The sequence below is a fragment of the Urtica dioica genome, chromosome 2, assembly GCF_054948205.1.
Source record: "Urtica dioica subsp. dioica isolate 48M chromosome 2, U.dioica_male_clone48M_v1_H2, whole genome shotgun sequence".
Lineage (NCBI taxonomy): Eukaryota > Viridiplantae > Streptophyta > Magnoliopsida > Rosales > Urticaceae > Urtica > Urtica dioica.
This window is the reverse complement of record NC_142757.1, coordinates 40,353,246-40,365,965: the sequence shown is the minus strand read 5'-3', so window position 1 is coordinate 40,365,965 and position 12,720 is coordinate 40,353,246. Positions and strand designations below refer to the sequence as shown.

General features: G+C 41.7%; 2 protein-coding genes across 2 annotated transcripts; one reads left to right on the top strand and one right to left on the bottom strand.

The window, feature by feature from the left end:
• The first annotated feature begins 2,710 nt into the window (after positions 1-2,710).
• On the top strand, positions 2,711-3,960 carry LOC149404728 (uncharacterized). The gene is made up of 4 exons (XM_089607652.1): positions 2,711-2,842; positions 2,996-3,430; positions 3,488-3,732; positions 3,822-3,960. The coding sequence occupies exons 1-4, from the start codon at positions 2,711-2,713 to the stop codon at positions 3,958-3,960; spliced, it is 951 nt and encodes a 316-aa protein (XP_089463778.1).
• A 7,956-nt stretch (positions 3,961-11,916) lies between these two features.
• On the bottom strand, positions 11,917-12,303 carry LOC149404727 (uncharacterized). The gene has a single exon (XM_089607651.1). The coding sequence runs from the start codon at positions 12,301-12,303 to the stop codon at positions 11,917-11,919; it is 387 nt and encodes a 128-aa protein (XP_089463777.1).
• Positions 12,304-12,720: the final 417 nt, after the last annotated feature.

Genomic DNA, 12,720 nt, shown 5'->3' with positions numbered 1-12,720 from the left:
AAACAGAACAATTCAAGAAATGGCCCGAGTTATGCTTCATGCAAAGTCTTTACCCTATTGCTTCTGGGCAGAAGCGGTCAACACTGCTTGCCATATTCACAACCGCGTGTCTATTCGTCCCGGCATGTCCTGCACCAGCTATGAAATTTGGAGGGGGATGAAGCCCAATGTTAAGTATTTTCACATCTTTGGCAGTACATGTTTTGTCCTCGCTGACAGGGAACCTAGGAAGAAGTTAGATGCCAAGAATGATGAAGCCATCTTTCTGGGGTATACTTCTAGTGGTGTTGCATTCAGAGTCTTCAACAAGAGGACTCAGTGTGTTATGGAATCAAGAAATGTGGTGGTGGATGATGAAGACCGGGTATTTGAGGAAGACGAAGACCGCAGCTCCCCTGAAATACATATTAGTGTCCCAGAGGATATCTCAGACACTGATGATGCTTCCGCTGTCTCAGAGGAAAGGACTACATCTGACTATATTATGAAGAAAGTTTCAAGCAAAGTTAAGAAGAATCATCATGTAGAAGCCATCATCGGCAACCTACATGAAGGAGTTATCACAAGGCGAAAGGAACCAGTGAACTACAAAGAGATGATAAGCAATGCGTGCTTCACATCCAGAATTGGACCATAGAATGTCACTGAAGCTGTCAGTGACGAGTTCTGGATGCTTGCTATGCAAGAAGAACTGGTCCAGTTTGAGAGGAAGGAATTCTGGAAGCTTGTGCCTAGACCACATGAGATAAATGTTGTTGATACTAAATGGATCTTCAAGAACAAGTCTAACCCCCTAGGCAATGTCACAAGGAACAAAGCTAGGCTGGTTGCTCAAGGTTACTCTCAGATCGAGGGCCTGGACTTCGATGAAACGTTTGCTCTTGTGGCAAGACATGAAGCCAAGAGTGCCTTCTTCTTGGTATTTCTTGCCTCAAAAAGTTCAAACTGTTTCAGATGGGTCAAGAGTGCGTTCTTGAATGGTATTCTCAATGAAGAGGTCTATGTTGAGCAGCCTAAGGGGTTTGTGGATCCTAAGTTTCCAGATCATGTCTACAAACTTCATAAAGCCTTGTATGGGTTGAAACAAGCCCTTCGTGCTTGGTATGAGCGTCTGGCAGAATACCTAACTCAGAAAGGGTATGTCAGAGGTGTAAAGGATCAAACTCTATTCATCAAACGATCTGGTTCAGATATGATGTTCACTCAGATCTATGTGGACGATATAGTCTTTGGAGGGATGTCCCAGCTCGGGCATTTTCTTATCCCAGAGCTAGTATGCCAAGGAACTTGTAAAGAAATTTGGTCAAGAGTTTAGGAAACCGAAGAGGACTTCAGCCTCTGCCACATTCAAACTCTCCAAAGAAGATGGAGCTGAGCCTGTCGACACCAAACTGTACAGAAGCATGATCGGGAGCCTCCTCTACTTGACAATAAGGAGACCAGATATTTCCTATTCAGTGGGTGTGTGCGCTAGATTTCAGGCTCAACCCACCACAACACATCTGAGCTATGTCAAAAAGATCATCAAGTACATCCATGGCACCACTGACTATGGTATTCTCTACTCATTTTGACACCACCTCTTGCCTTATTGGGTATTCTAATGCAGACTGGGGAGGCAATTCTGATGATAGAAAAAACACCTTAGGGGGATGCTTCTTTCTTGGAAATAATTTGATCTCCCGGTTTAGCAAGAAGCAGAACTGTGTCTCCCTTTCAACTGCTGAGGCCGAGTATATAGCTACTAGAGGATCATGCACTGAACTTGTCTATCTAAAATCTATGATGGAAGAGTATGATGTTCCTCAGGAGGTTGTAACCTTGTACTGTGACAACACAAGTGCTATCAACATTTTTGGGTTTTTGTCTTGCTAAATAAAAGGCCAATTTGGGGGGATCTGTGCTGAATTATCAAAACGCAACGTTCAGGCTATTAATTACGAAGCTCACTGTGACAGTTTATTTCCCGAGAAAGGTCAAGAATCTCTCAACTGTCATTAATAACCTCTCTGAACATTTTCGTGTCAGCAGTTACATTTCAAATTCTCTTCCTTTTCCTCTGATATCGATCTCCTTAGCATAGCAATTTGAGTGTGTTTGTAAAAATGGTGCGTACCAGGACATGAAAAGATTCCACAAAAAAGGGTTAGTAAAGAAAGTACTGGGAAGAAACAACTGTCTGGCTTAAAGAAGATCATTTCTAAGGTCAACCGTCATGGAGTGAAAATCATCAAATTAAAGGAAAGGCGAGCGGGGTCAATGGTTCGGCCGGAGATCCCTCATCAACGACTAAATCGCTAAATCTTCGTGAAAATCTTCCCTCGGGTGAAAGCTACTGTTCTCCCTCACTCTTTCACTCTCTCTAGGGATGGTCCTCGCGACATGCAACATAATATCGCCTCTGGGTCTGGTGCTGCTGAGAGAGAAACAGTCTCGTCCGCCGCAGACGCGATGCTGAATCTTGGAAAGCCTGAAAAGGTTAATGTCAGAAACATCTCTTCTGACAACCCTAGATCATCTCAGAGTGAGAAAGAGTTCGACAACCCGACTCTGGTGGAGATGACCAGGGAACTTAAGGGCGGGGTCTCTGATGAGGCTGAAGAGGGTTTGGCTGCCACGTCATGGATCACTCCAGAAGAGTTTGAGAGAGTATGAGCACTAGTCTCCCTCTCGAGCGCGAAGAAGATTCTGCTCATGTTCCTTCCCAAAAATGGAAAGAAAACTGTTGAAGAAGAAGGGAGAGAAACATATGAAGTCTAAGAAAAGAAAGAAGAAACCTAAGACAGTGATCAACAATGAAGCCCCTGACGAAGACAATCAAGAGGAGGGCGTGGATGATCATGTCACGAATATCATTGAAGAAGAAGATCTTGAAGAAGAAATGCCCTCTGAGAAGAAGAAGAAGAAGAAGAAGAAGAAGAAGAAGAAGAAGAAGAAGTCAAGGCAAGAAGTCCCTGATGTTCCTATCAATGGCATAACCTTTCACACGATTCAGAATGCCAGCCGATGGAAATATGTCATTCTTCGCAGCATTGCCCCAGAGCATGTGTTGTCTGATGAGGCCCTTACATGCACATATATTGTCGATCTTCTCCAGGGTGTAGGGCTGCTCTCGTCAGTGACTTCTGTGGGTTCTTACCATGCCCAACTTGTGAGAGAGTTCATTGTGAACTTGCCTAATCAAATTGATGATGCCACTTCTCCAAACTTTCAGAAGGTGTTTGTCAGAAACAAGTGCATCGAGTTCTCTCCTAAAGTGATTCATGAGTTTCTGGGGTCTCAAGCTCCTACTGCTGAAGACCAAATGCCTACCAGAATTGAGTTAATCAAAGAACTCTCTGGTGGTAAGGATGAGAATGGGTGGCCTGAGACTGGTTTGTATCGTGCGTCGCTCCTTAGTTCCAAGTACTCCATCCTTCATAAGATTGGGGTAAAAAACTGGCTTCCTTCAGCTCACTCTACATGAGTATTTCTTGCTCTTGCCTAGTTTCTGCACATGATCGGCACTGGAAAGTCCTTGGTATTTGGGAAGTTCTTCTATTCCCAGATTCTCAAGCATGTAGGTTCTGAGGCCATCAAGCTCCTCATTGCCTATCCTGCAATGATCACGGGTATTCTTCTTCGTCAACATGCTGATCTGCTTTCTCCTGAGGAGCTGAAGGCTTGTAGCTTTGCACCACCCGGGAAAATATCATTCAGCTACAAGCTCTTCAGAAGCATCATGTTGCTGACGTACAGAAGCCGCCCCCTTCAAGCCTCCCTCATGCCAAGTTCTTATCCTCCGAAGCTCATGTTGTTCCTCCCATGTCCGCTGACATCAGGAAATTGCTCGCTCTCTCTATCACGGACGAGATTAAGCATCTGGAGACGGTGATTGCAACTTCTCAGGAACGCAAGAAGGACTTAGAGGAGGCTTTCGCAAAAATGCTATTTGGTGCATCTTCTTCAAGTTCTCGCTGATTCTCATACTTTTTTGTTTGTTTTCCGCTGGGTTTGTTAAACTCTTCTCTTTCTCCTACTTGAACTTCTGGTCTGTCATATTTTTTTTTCTCGTCGTGTTTCTCCTCCTTTGCCTTTGCTTGGCAAAAAGGGGGAGTACATTGATACTTTGGTATTTTGAACTCACTGAAATATGCTATAATATCTGCTACTCTGTTGTTATGTGCTTTCCTCTGTCAGTCAATGTGACATGAGTGAATCTTGCAGTGCCTGTTTCTCCTCTTTCAGTCACGGTGACATGAGTATAGAGTGTTGCCTTCTCAAATCCAAAGGGAGAGATTGTTGTTACGTTGAAGTTGGCGTTTTGGTTCAGGCAACTCTTCTGTTTCTAGTGTTGTCTTTGGCATTGCACAGAACATCCTTCGCCTCTTTTTGCCAGGACTCGACGTGGCCTTCCTAACAGCTTTTTGTCTGTCCTTGTCCTGTTGTGTGCCATCTATCCTGGTGTCCGTTTTCAAGACATTCTCCTTTGTTGTCTCTTATAAAAGGAGAATGTTTTACCCTAGGTAGGGCAACACACTTTACACGCCGAAATCATCCCTTCAAGAGAAAAGTGTGTGTGGGTTATTTGTATGTGAGGTTTTTGATTGTTATCGGTGAAGACAAACTTAGCCTTTTCAGTTGTTGTTGTTGTGTGTTATTGTAATGAAGTGAAACATTGGGAAAGTGTAAGTGTGAAAAGTGAGGGGAGCTCAAATCTAGGGGGAGCCTAGGTTAGTAACTTCATAGAAATAGTTTGGTGTTATGAGTAGTGGAAGGTGATCATCCATTGTATTCATGTGTGTACTGATTCTATTATCTAGTGGAATTACTCTTTTCACTGGGATTCAAATCCCCCCAGAGTAGGCAATTGAGGTCGAACTGGGTTACCACTTCTGGTGTTCTTACTTGTTTTTATTACTTGTGATCTGTTATTTTTTTAGTTGTTCCTAACAACATCTAACTAGACAGACTAAACAGTAGATCTGGACTTTCAATATGTTATTATTTCCTTTAATAATAATTTTTTTTATACTTATATCAAATATGATCAATCAAAATCTAGGAAGTGGATAATTAATTTCCCTTTATTCTACTTGGTTGAAAGGGGCTAGGGATTAAGGGAATTTCGACCAACACAAACCCTAGATGTTAAGTTTGACAAAATTTATACTTCCTCTTTTGATAACTTTGTGCCTCCTTATTTCACAAAAAGAAATTATTATTCTGTCACTCTGAACCAATAGAGTTGGCCAACTCCTTAGTCCTGGTGTATCCAGAGAACGGCTTGGAAGACTTGATGTCACTCCATCTTGAAGAACGCGAATGCTATCGAGAAAAGATTCAAAAAGCGTGGAGATTCAAATGGTACGAAATTACATAAGTAAATTTATTTAATGATTAATTCAGCTATATTAATTCTTATGGTTCTTTTTTTTATAAGCTCATCAGAATAAATTAGAAACTAGATTTGTTAATTCATTTTTTTCGCCTAGTGAATTTTGAATAAATTTCCGACACAGTTTGACTTACGCAAAGCAAACTAATGCTAAGCGTTAAAGCGTAAGTTGAGAGAACTCTTTTTGCGCTTCATAGATCATTTTTTTTATTGTCTTGTTTTGCGAATGGAGACCGCAAAAACAAACTTTTCGACGAAAAGAGGATGAAAGACCGAAAACAATCGCTTTTCTTTTTATCATCTTCCCTAAGAATCTTTAGTGGTCATGCATTTCGGGTTCGTCCCTTTTTATCGTTGTGGATCCCTTGTTCTCGTTGGATTTTTCTAGATCTTAAGAGATCGTGGACAATGATCGAAATACCATTACCGATGCCGTATAAAGCTTGGATTTTGCTGGTATATTGCGGAGGTACCAATAATTTACCGTAGTATCTAGTAGTGAGGAAAATCGTAAACTATATCGATGACATTACAATAACCGACGTTACAATACCAGATTTACTGTGGGGTTTTACAGTGAATAAATAAATACAAATTTATATTTATGTATATATATATATATATTAATAATGATATTAAGATAAACTAAAAAAATATTAATATATTATTGTGATAATAATGGTATATCATATATTCATATGATTGTAACTGTTTTTTAATTATTATAATTGTTTATTTTTTGTATAGTGAAATTGTCTTATGCATTATTTGAAAAATTAAAAAGTAATAGGCCAACGCCCATGTTTTTTTGTTTTTTTTAATAAGAAAGGCCCATGTACTCATTCATTCAAAGTTCCCATGTAATTTTCATTATATGTAAACAATATATACATATTTATATATATATATATATATATATATATATATACATATATACACTATTTTGAAATTTTAACGGTGTACCATTCCACCGATATTTAATATTAATCATTAGGTATCAATTGCTTTATGTAATACAATATTATATATCTATAAAATAATCTCTCTCTCTCGTATCAATTCATCAATCAAGTTTTAAACGGGGCCATGCTCTTCTTCTTCTTCTTCTTCTTCTTCTTCTTCTTCTTCTTCTTCTTCTTCTCTCTCTCACCACCATTGAAAGTCTCCATGGATAGTCGTCGAATTCATCTAAGTTCAAAATACAAAATATTTATCAAAATCTTAACATAACCGGGATCTTGAAGCTTACTTTAACAAAACCCAACTGCAGGCTGCTGGAAACGTCCAACAATCGATGAGATACGACGGTAACGCGTGAAAATTGTTCAACTCGGCGATGGAAAAAGGATGAGAATTTTTCGATCTAGGTTTGAAAACTGAGGGCGAGATTTGTTCAAATACCCTGGTGTTTGGGATTTTTATAGGGACAATGAACTGAGTTTTTGGAAACGGGAATCGGGCCGCTTCTCGTCCGGTTTACCCCGATTCCCAAAATATTTACCGATTTTGTACAAATTAGTGTCGGGATTCGTCAAGAATCCGGTTTTTTGACCATTTCTCCAGAAATTTCAATCCTTGATCGTGGCATGTGGCATGTTGGATCTTCATACTAGTTTAACAGAGGAACAATAGATATTGTCGCACAAAAATGAATAATGATTTAAAGCTTCGGACGGTTCGACCCAAAGCCGGACCAAGTGGCCGCACCCGAGCCAATCGTGTGAACTCGAGAGTCTCGAGTTTAGATTCCTCCAATCGGAGGCATTCTCTAAGGAGAAAAGGGGGTATGACTGTGCTTCTTGTGAGCTGCCTACGTACCCACATTAAGGGATCAAGTCAAAACGTAGTTCAAGGCGTGTATATACGCTGTTGTGAGGCACGAAGCCTAGAGGGTGTGCTCGACAGAGGAGACGGAACGCGGAGGAGTCCTCGGCAACATCTCGGGACTCTAGGATCGAGTGACCCGAGAGAATGTGTGTTTTCTCTCGTTGGAGATTTTCAGTGGAAAATTCTGGACGCAGATTTGTGCGTTGGACACGTAGAGGATTTTCAGTAGAAAATCCCAGACGTAGCTTGTGCGTGCGAGACGTAGGAGATTTTCAGTAGAAAACCCTGAGCGTAGCTTGTGCGCTAGATAAACCACTTGATCAGAGGAAATTGTGCGCAGAAAGTGTCCGGCAGTGTTTCAGAACTATGAGAGCGAGTAATCTTGCAGAGGAATAAATGTGTCTATCCCCCTCACTAAGAGGGAGTATTTATAGTGAATTAGGAAGCTTAGGAGGTCCTCTGGATGCATCTCAGGGAGTGGGCCATAGGCTTCAGGCGCGGAGGCGGTTTTGGGGCGCGTACGCAGCATGCGGGCGCGCATTGGCGCGGCATGCCAGGTGCTCTGCGGGCAGCACGCGCTCATTTCGAGGAGCGCGCGATGGCGAATCCCTGCTTCATGTGGGAGCTTGGGCTTGGATTTTTTGGGCCGTTTGAGCAGGCCTTTTCTGTCTGTGGACCTCGGTGGATTTTTTAGTGACTCGGCCCATTGGGCTTTTAGAGTTCGAAATTTTGTGCAAGTCGCAGGAAATTCAATGTTTCGAGTTTTTCGAGAACGATTGACAACATTAGCCCCCTAAGTTTGTTGCTCAAGAGGCCCAAGCGATGAACTTTAGTTGTTTTTACGCCGGGTGTTTGAGGAAAACCGATCTCTTCGGGCTCCTTCGTCGCGAAGCTTTTTTTTAATTTTTTTTTCTGGGGGGGGGGGGGGGGGGCGTTGGGTTTGCGGGGCATGCCGCGCGCACGCGTGCACAGGAAGCCTTGTGGTGGCGTGGCGTGGTCGGCCCAAAGAGAATTTTTTCCTCTTTTTCTTGCTTCTTTTTGCCTCCCTTGTTGGAGTAGGAGTAGGATTCCTACTTTTGGATTTCCAACTTTTCCACCCCCTATGTGCCTATAAATAAGAGCACAACTCTACATATTTTTCACAACTGCACGTGTTTTTTCTCACTTTTCCGTCTCTCTCTACACTAGTGCATAATGGAAAGTGTGGCGGAGTCTGGCGCGCTGGGCCGAGTGTCCGGATTGGATGCTCTGGGCGTGCCAGAGGAAGGTGTTGATGCCGCTTTGTTGGCTTTGCGAGAGTCAGTTCTTGACGATATCAACTGTGTGGACGGCTTTGGGCCGGAATCTAAAAAAGGTGACTCAGAGACTTATCCGAGGGCAGGAGTTCTGCCGCGGAGCTCTCGGGGAAGGTGATGGCGACTGCCTCAGCCGTTTTGAGGGGCGACGACTTTCCGATGGGGTAAGGCGTGCTACGTCCGAGGTCTCGGACACGGAGTCGAATGTGTTGGCGAAGTCTTTGGAGATGACAGATTGGTATCATTTCTAATCTCTTCTGGAGGCAAGTCTAGGTTCCTCTGCGCCAGTCGGCGTAGGTTGTATCGGGCACTTTCAGTGCGAGAGTTCTCCATCTGTCAGATGTGATGTGGATTTGATTATTCATGTTTTCTCAAGTCCGAGAAAATTGAATATTTTAGAAGAAAAAAAGAAGGTGATTGGAAGGGATTTCGGGCTATAGAAGTCGGAAAGTCCTCTCCTTGACTCCTTCTAGTGCCAAAATGTTGTCGCACAAAAATGAACAACGATTCAAAGCTTCGGGCTGTTTGACCCAAGGCCGGACCAAGTGGCCGCACCCGAGCCAAAGGTGTGAACTCAAAAATCTCGAGTTGAGGTTTCCTCAGTCGGAGGTGTTCTCTGAGAAGAGAATAGGGTGAATGTGGTGTGTGACTGTGCTTCTTATGAGCTGCCTACATACCCCATGTTGTAGTATCAAGTCGCAACGTAGTTCAAGGCGTATCTAACGTTGTATGAGGCGCGGAGCCTAGAGGGTATGCTCGACATAGGAGACAGAGCGTGGAGGAATCCTCGGCGACGTCTCAGAACTCTAGGATCCAGTGACCCGAGAGAGAATGTGTGTCTTCTCTCTCTTGGAGGGTATGAGATTCTCAGTTGAGAATTCCGGGCGTGTTGGACGCGTAGGGGATTTTCAGTGGAAAATCGTAGACGTGACTGACTGGTGCGTTGGACTCATAGGCGATTTTCAATGGAAAATCGTGGACGCGTCTTGTGTGTTAGACGCGTAGGGGATTTTCAGCGAAAATTCCTAGGAGCGGCTTGCGCTCTAGATAAAGCGCTCCATCAGAGGAAATTGTACCCATAAAGTCTCCGGCAGCGTTTCAGAACTCTGAGAGCGAGTAATCTTTGAGAGGAATGCATGTGTCTCTCCTCATCACTGAGAGGGGGTATTTATAGTGTGACGAGGCCTGGGAGGCCCTAGGGTCACACCTCAAGGAGCGGGGCGCGGATTTCGAGCGCGTGCGGCAGTTTTGGGGCTCGAGCGCAAAGTCAAGGAGCGCGGCGCGGGCGCCCCTGGGCGCAGCGTGCTGCCTGGAGGGCGCGGCGCGCCAAGCGCCTTGTGCGCCGCACGCGTTCTTCTAAGGAGTGCGCTCGTGCGCTCCTTTTCGAGGAGCACGCGGTGGCATTTCCTTGCTCCATGTGGGAGCCTGACTTGGAATTTTTGGGCCGTTTGAGTGGACCTTTAGCCGTTGTGGGCCTTGATGGGTTTTTTAGTGACCCGGTCCATTGGGCTTTCGGAGTACAGGATTTCGCGCAATTCGGGCGAAATGGGAGATACTATACTCGAGGAATTATGGTCGAAACCGGGACTTGTCAGTCGACTTGTGGAAGAAGGTTGTCACTCTTTGGGACCTCCGGCCTGACCATCGGCTCCTTGAGCGGCGTCTCTTCTTGATGTTTCCGGTTTTCTGTAACGACCGACAACACAAACTAAAATTAAAGAGTACAATATGTATATTAACACAAACTAATACTAATATTCATAAGGGAAAATAACACATATATACCCGGTGTTTTAGTGAAATATCGACTTTAACCTTTGGTTTTCAAAAATGTCGAGATCATACCATCTGTTTAACTAAAATGACAAAATTATACCCTGAAATGGATAACAGTGTCACAAATCTCTCTTTCATTGATATTAACTCTTATATAAGAAAAACCGAATTAAATTCAAAACAGTATCCTAACTTCCAAATTTCCAATTTTGAAATAAAAATAGTCTTAAATTGAAATTAAATAATAAAATTCATATCTCCCAAGAGATGACTTCATTCTGTGTTCGAATTGCAACTCTAAATCCTGGATTCTCTGTTCGAATATGTAATTTTGATGACTATCAACTGTCAAGAGAAGATTCTGTGTTCGAGTTGCCTCTTTTTACGTTATTCACGATCAAGAGACTGTTGTTTATTTTTTAGTTTTTTTAATAAATTACATATATGACGCGAATGAATAAAGATAATTGGTGTTTACATATAAATATTATAGTCAACGTCAATTAAATGTCAATAAAAAGAAGATTTGTGGTACTGTTGTCTATTTCAGGGTATAATTTCGGCATTTTAGTTAAACAGAGGGTATGATCTCGACATTTTTGAAAACCAAAGGTTAAACTCGACATTTCACTAAAGCACAAGGTATATATGTGTCATATTCTTTATTCATAAATATTGAGGACTAATATGCAATATATATAATCTACAAAGATAAATTTGAGGGTCTCATTGGAGTAGAGGTCACTTAAAACTTCATTTTGAAGATAAAAGGCCTTGAAAATGAAGGTACCATTGGAGATGCTCTTAATGAGGCAATAAAAAAAAGTATCGTTAATTGAGGATTTTAAAAACCATTATTGATCCAAGAATCTGTAAAAAAAAAAAAAAAAAAAAAATACACAAACCCAACCACACAATGATTATTTTTAGTATTCATTCTATATTTTTTAATATCAATTCCAAAGAAAAAAAATCATAAATTTTCTTCCTTTTTCTTAAAAAAAAAAAAAGAGCATTATAAATAGAATAAATCTCGTTTTTACCCCTTGGACTCGTACCTCAGTTACATTTCACCCCCTGGACTCGAAAATGTTGCAAAACTCAACTCACAACTCAAACACGTGTTACAAGGCCACACTTCCGTCAATATTTGGACGTTAAGTTCCACGTTTTGATGATGTGGCAAGATTTTAAAGGGTATAAGAGTATTTTTTATTATTCTAAATACTTTTAATATTTAAATATTGTTATCAGATATATTAATTGTTATTAAATAATTAAATATTTCTATTATTCTCTCTCCTCTCTCTCTCTCTCTCTCTCTCTCTCTCTCTCTCTCTCTCTCTCGGCTCTCTCTTTCCTTTCTTCTTATTTTCTTCTCTGCAAAATCCAAGCCCGCCAAACAAAAAAAAAAAAACAAAGGGACCAAAAACAGTATTTATTTTTTCTTCTTCTTGTTTTGTGCTAAATACAGAAAAGAATCATCATATTCAAGATAAAAAAAAAAAAGAAGCAAACCAACAGGAGACAAACCCAAAACACATACCCACAAACACGCACATTCATAGTGTAGAGTAAAACACAAAGACGTGGTATTTATACCTAAAAAAATAAAAATAAGAACCAACCCAAAGAAAAAGCTCAAAGGAGGTCCCAACTGAATCTGGGTTGGACCTGAACCGATTTACTGTTATGATTATTGGCGGCCGGAGCGGCATCAAAAGTCTCCCAATTGGTTGTGATCACGATATTGGTTGTCGGAGAATTGGAATTCCTCGCCGGAGCGTGGCGGTGATGGTGTGTCGGAGAGTTCCCAAACGAGTGCATCGGCGAGCTTCCCACGGAAGTCCGGGGAGAGTTTCCGAACGAGTTCCTTCCCAGCTCTTGCTCCCGGATCGTCTTGATCGGCTTGTAGCCGTTGAATTGGACTTGGCTCTTCTGTTGACTCCTCTGCTGGACCTGCATCGCCGGCTTCGAATTCTTCACCTTCAACACGTCAAGTGTCTCGACGCACTTTTGCACTCGCATCACCTTCACAATTCGATAACAGCGAGCTTTTGTTTTTCAGAACCATCATTATTAATTTCAAAACACAACCCACGTGAATTAGGAAAGAAAAAAATGCAGAGAAGAAAAGAAGAAGAACTGAAAGAGAGAGAGAGAGAGTAGAGAGAGAGAGAGGAGAGAGAGACTAATAGAAATACTTAATTATTTAATAACAATTAATATATCTGATAACAATATTTAAATATTAAAAGTATTTAGAATAATAAAAAAAATACTTTTATACCATTTAAAATCTTGTCACGTCATCAAAACATGAAACTTAACGTCCAAATACTAATGGAAGTGGGGTTTTGTAACACGTGTTTGAGTTGTAAGTTGAGGTCTGCAACATTTTCTAGTCCAGATGGCAAAATGTAATTGAAGTACGAGTCCGGGGGA

Bases quoted from the DNA above. Each gene is read 5' to 3' on its own strand.
- LOC149404727 (XM_089607651.1), bottom strand. From the start codon at position 12,303: ATGCGAGTGCAAAAGTGCGTCGAGACACTTGACGTGTTGAAGGTGAAG.
- LOC149404728 (XM_089607652.1), top strand. From the start codon at position 2,711: ATGGAAAGAAAACTGTTGAAGAAGAAGGGAGAGAAACATATGAAGTCT. The intron at 2,843-2,995 runs GTCACGAATATC...CACACGATTCAG, and splicing joins AGGAGGGCGTGGATGATCAT to AATGCCAGCCGATGGAAATA. The intron at 3,733-3,821 runs GTACAGAAGCCG...CGCTGACATCAG, and splicing joins AGAAGCATCATGTTGCTGAC to GAAATTGCTCGCTCTCTCTA.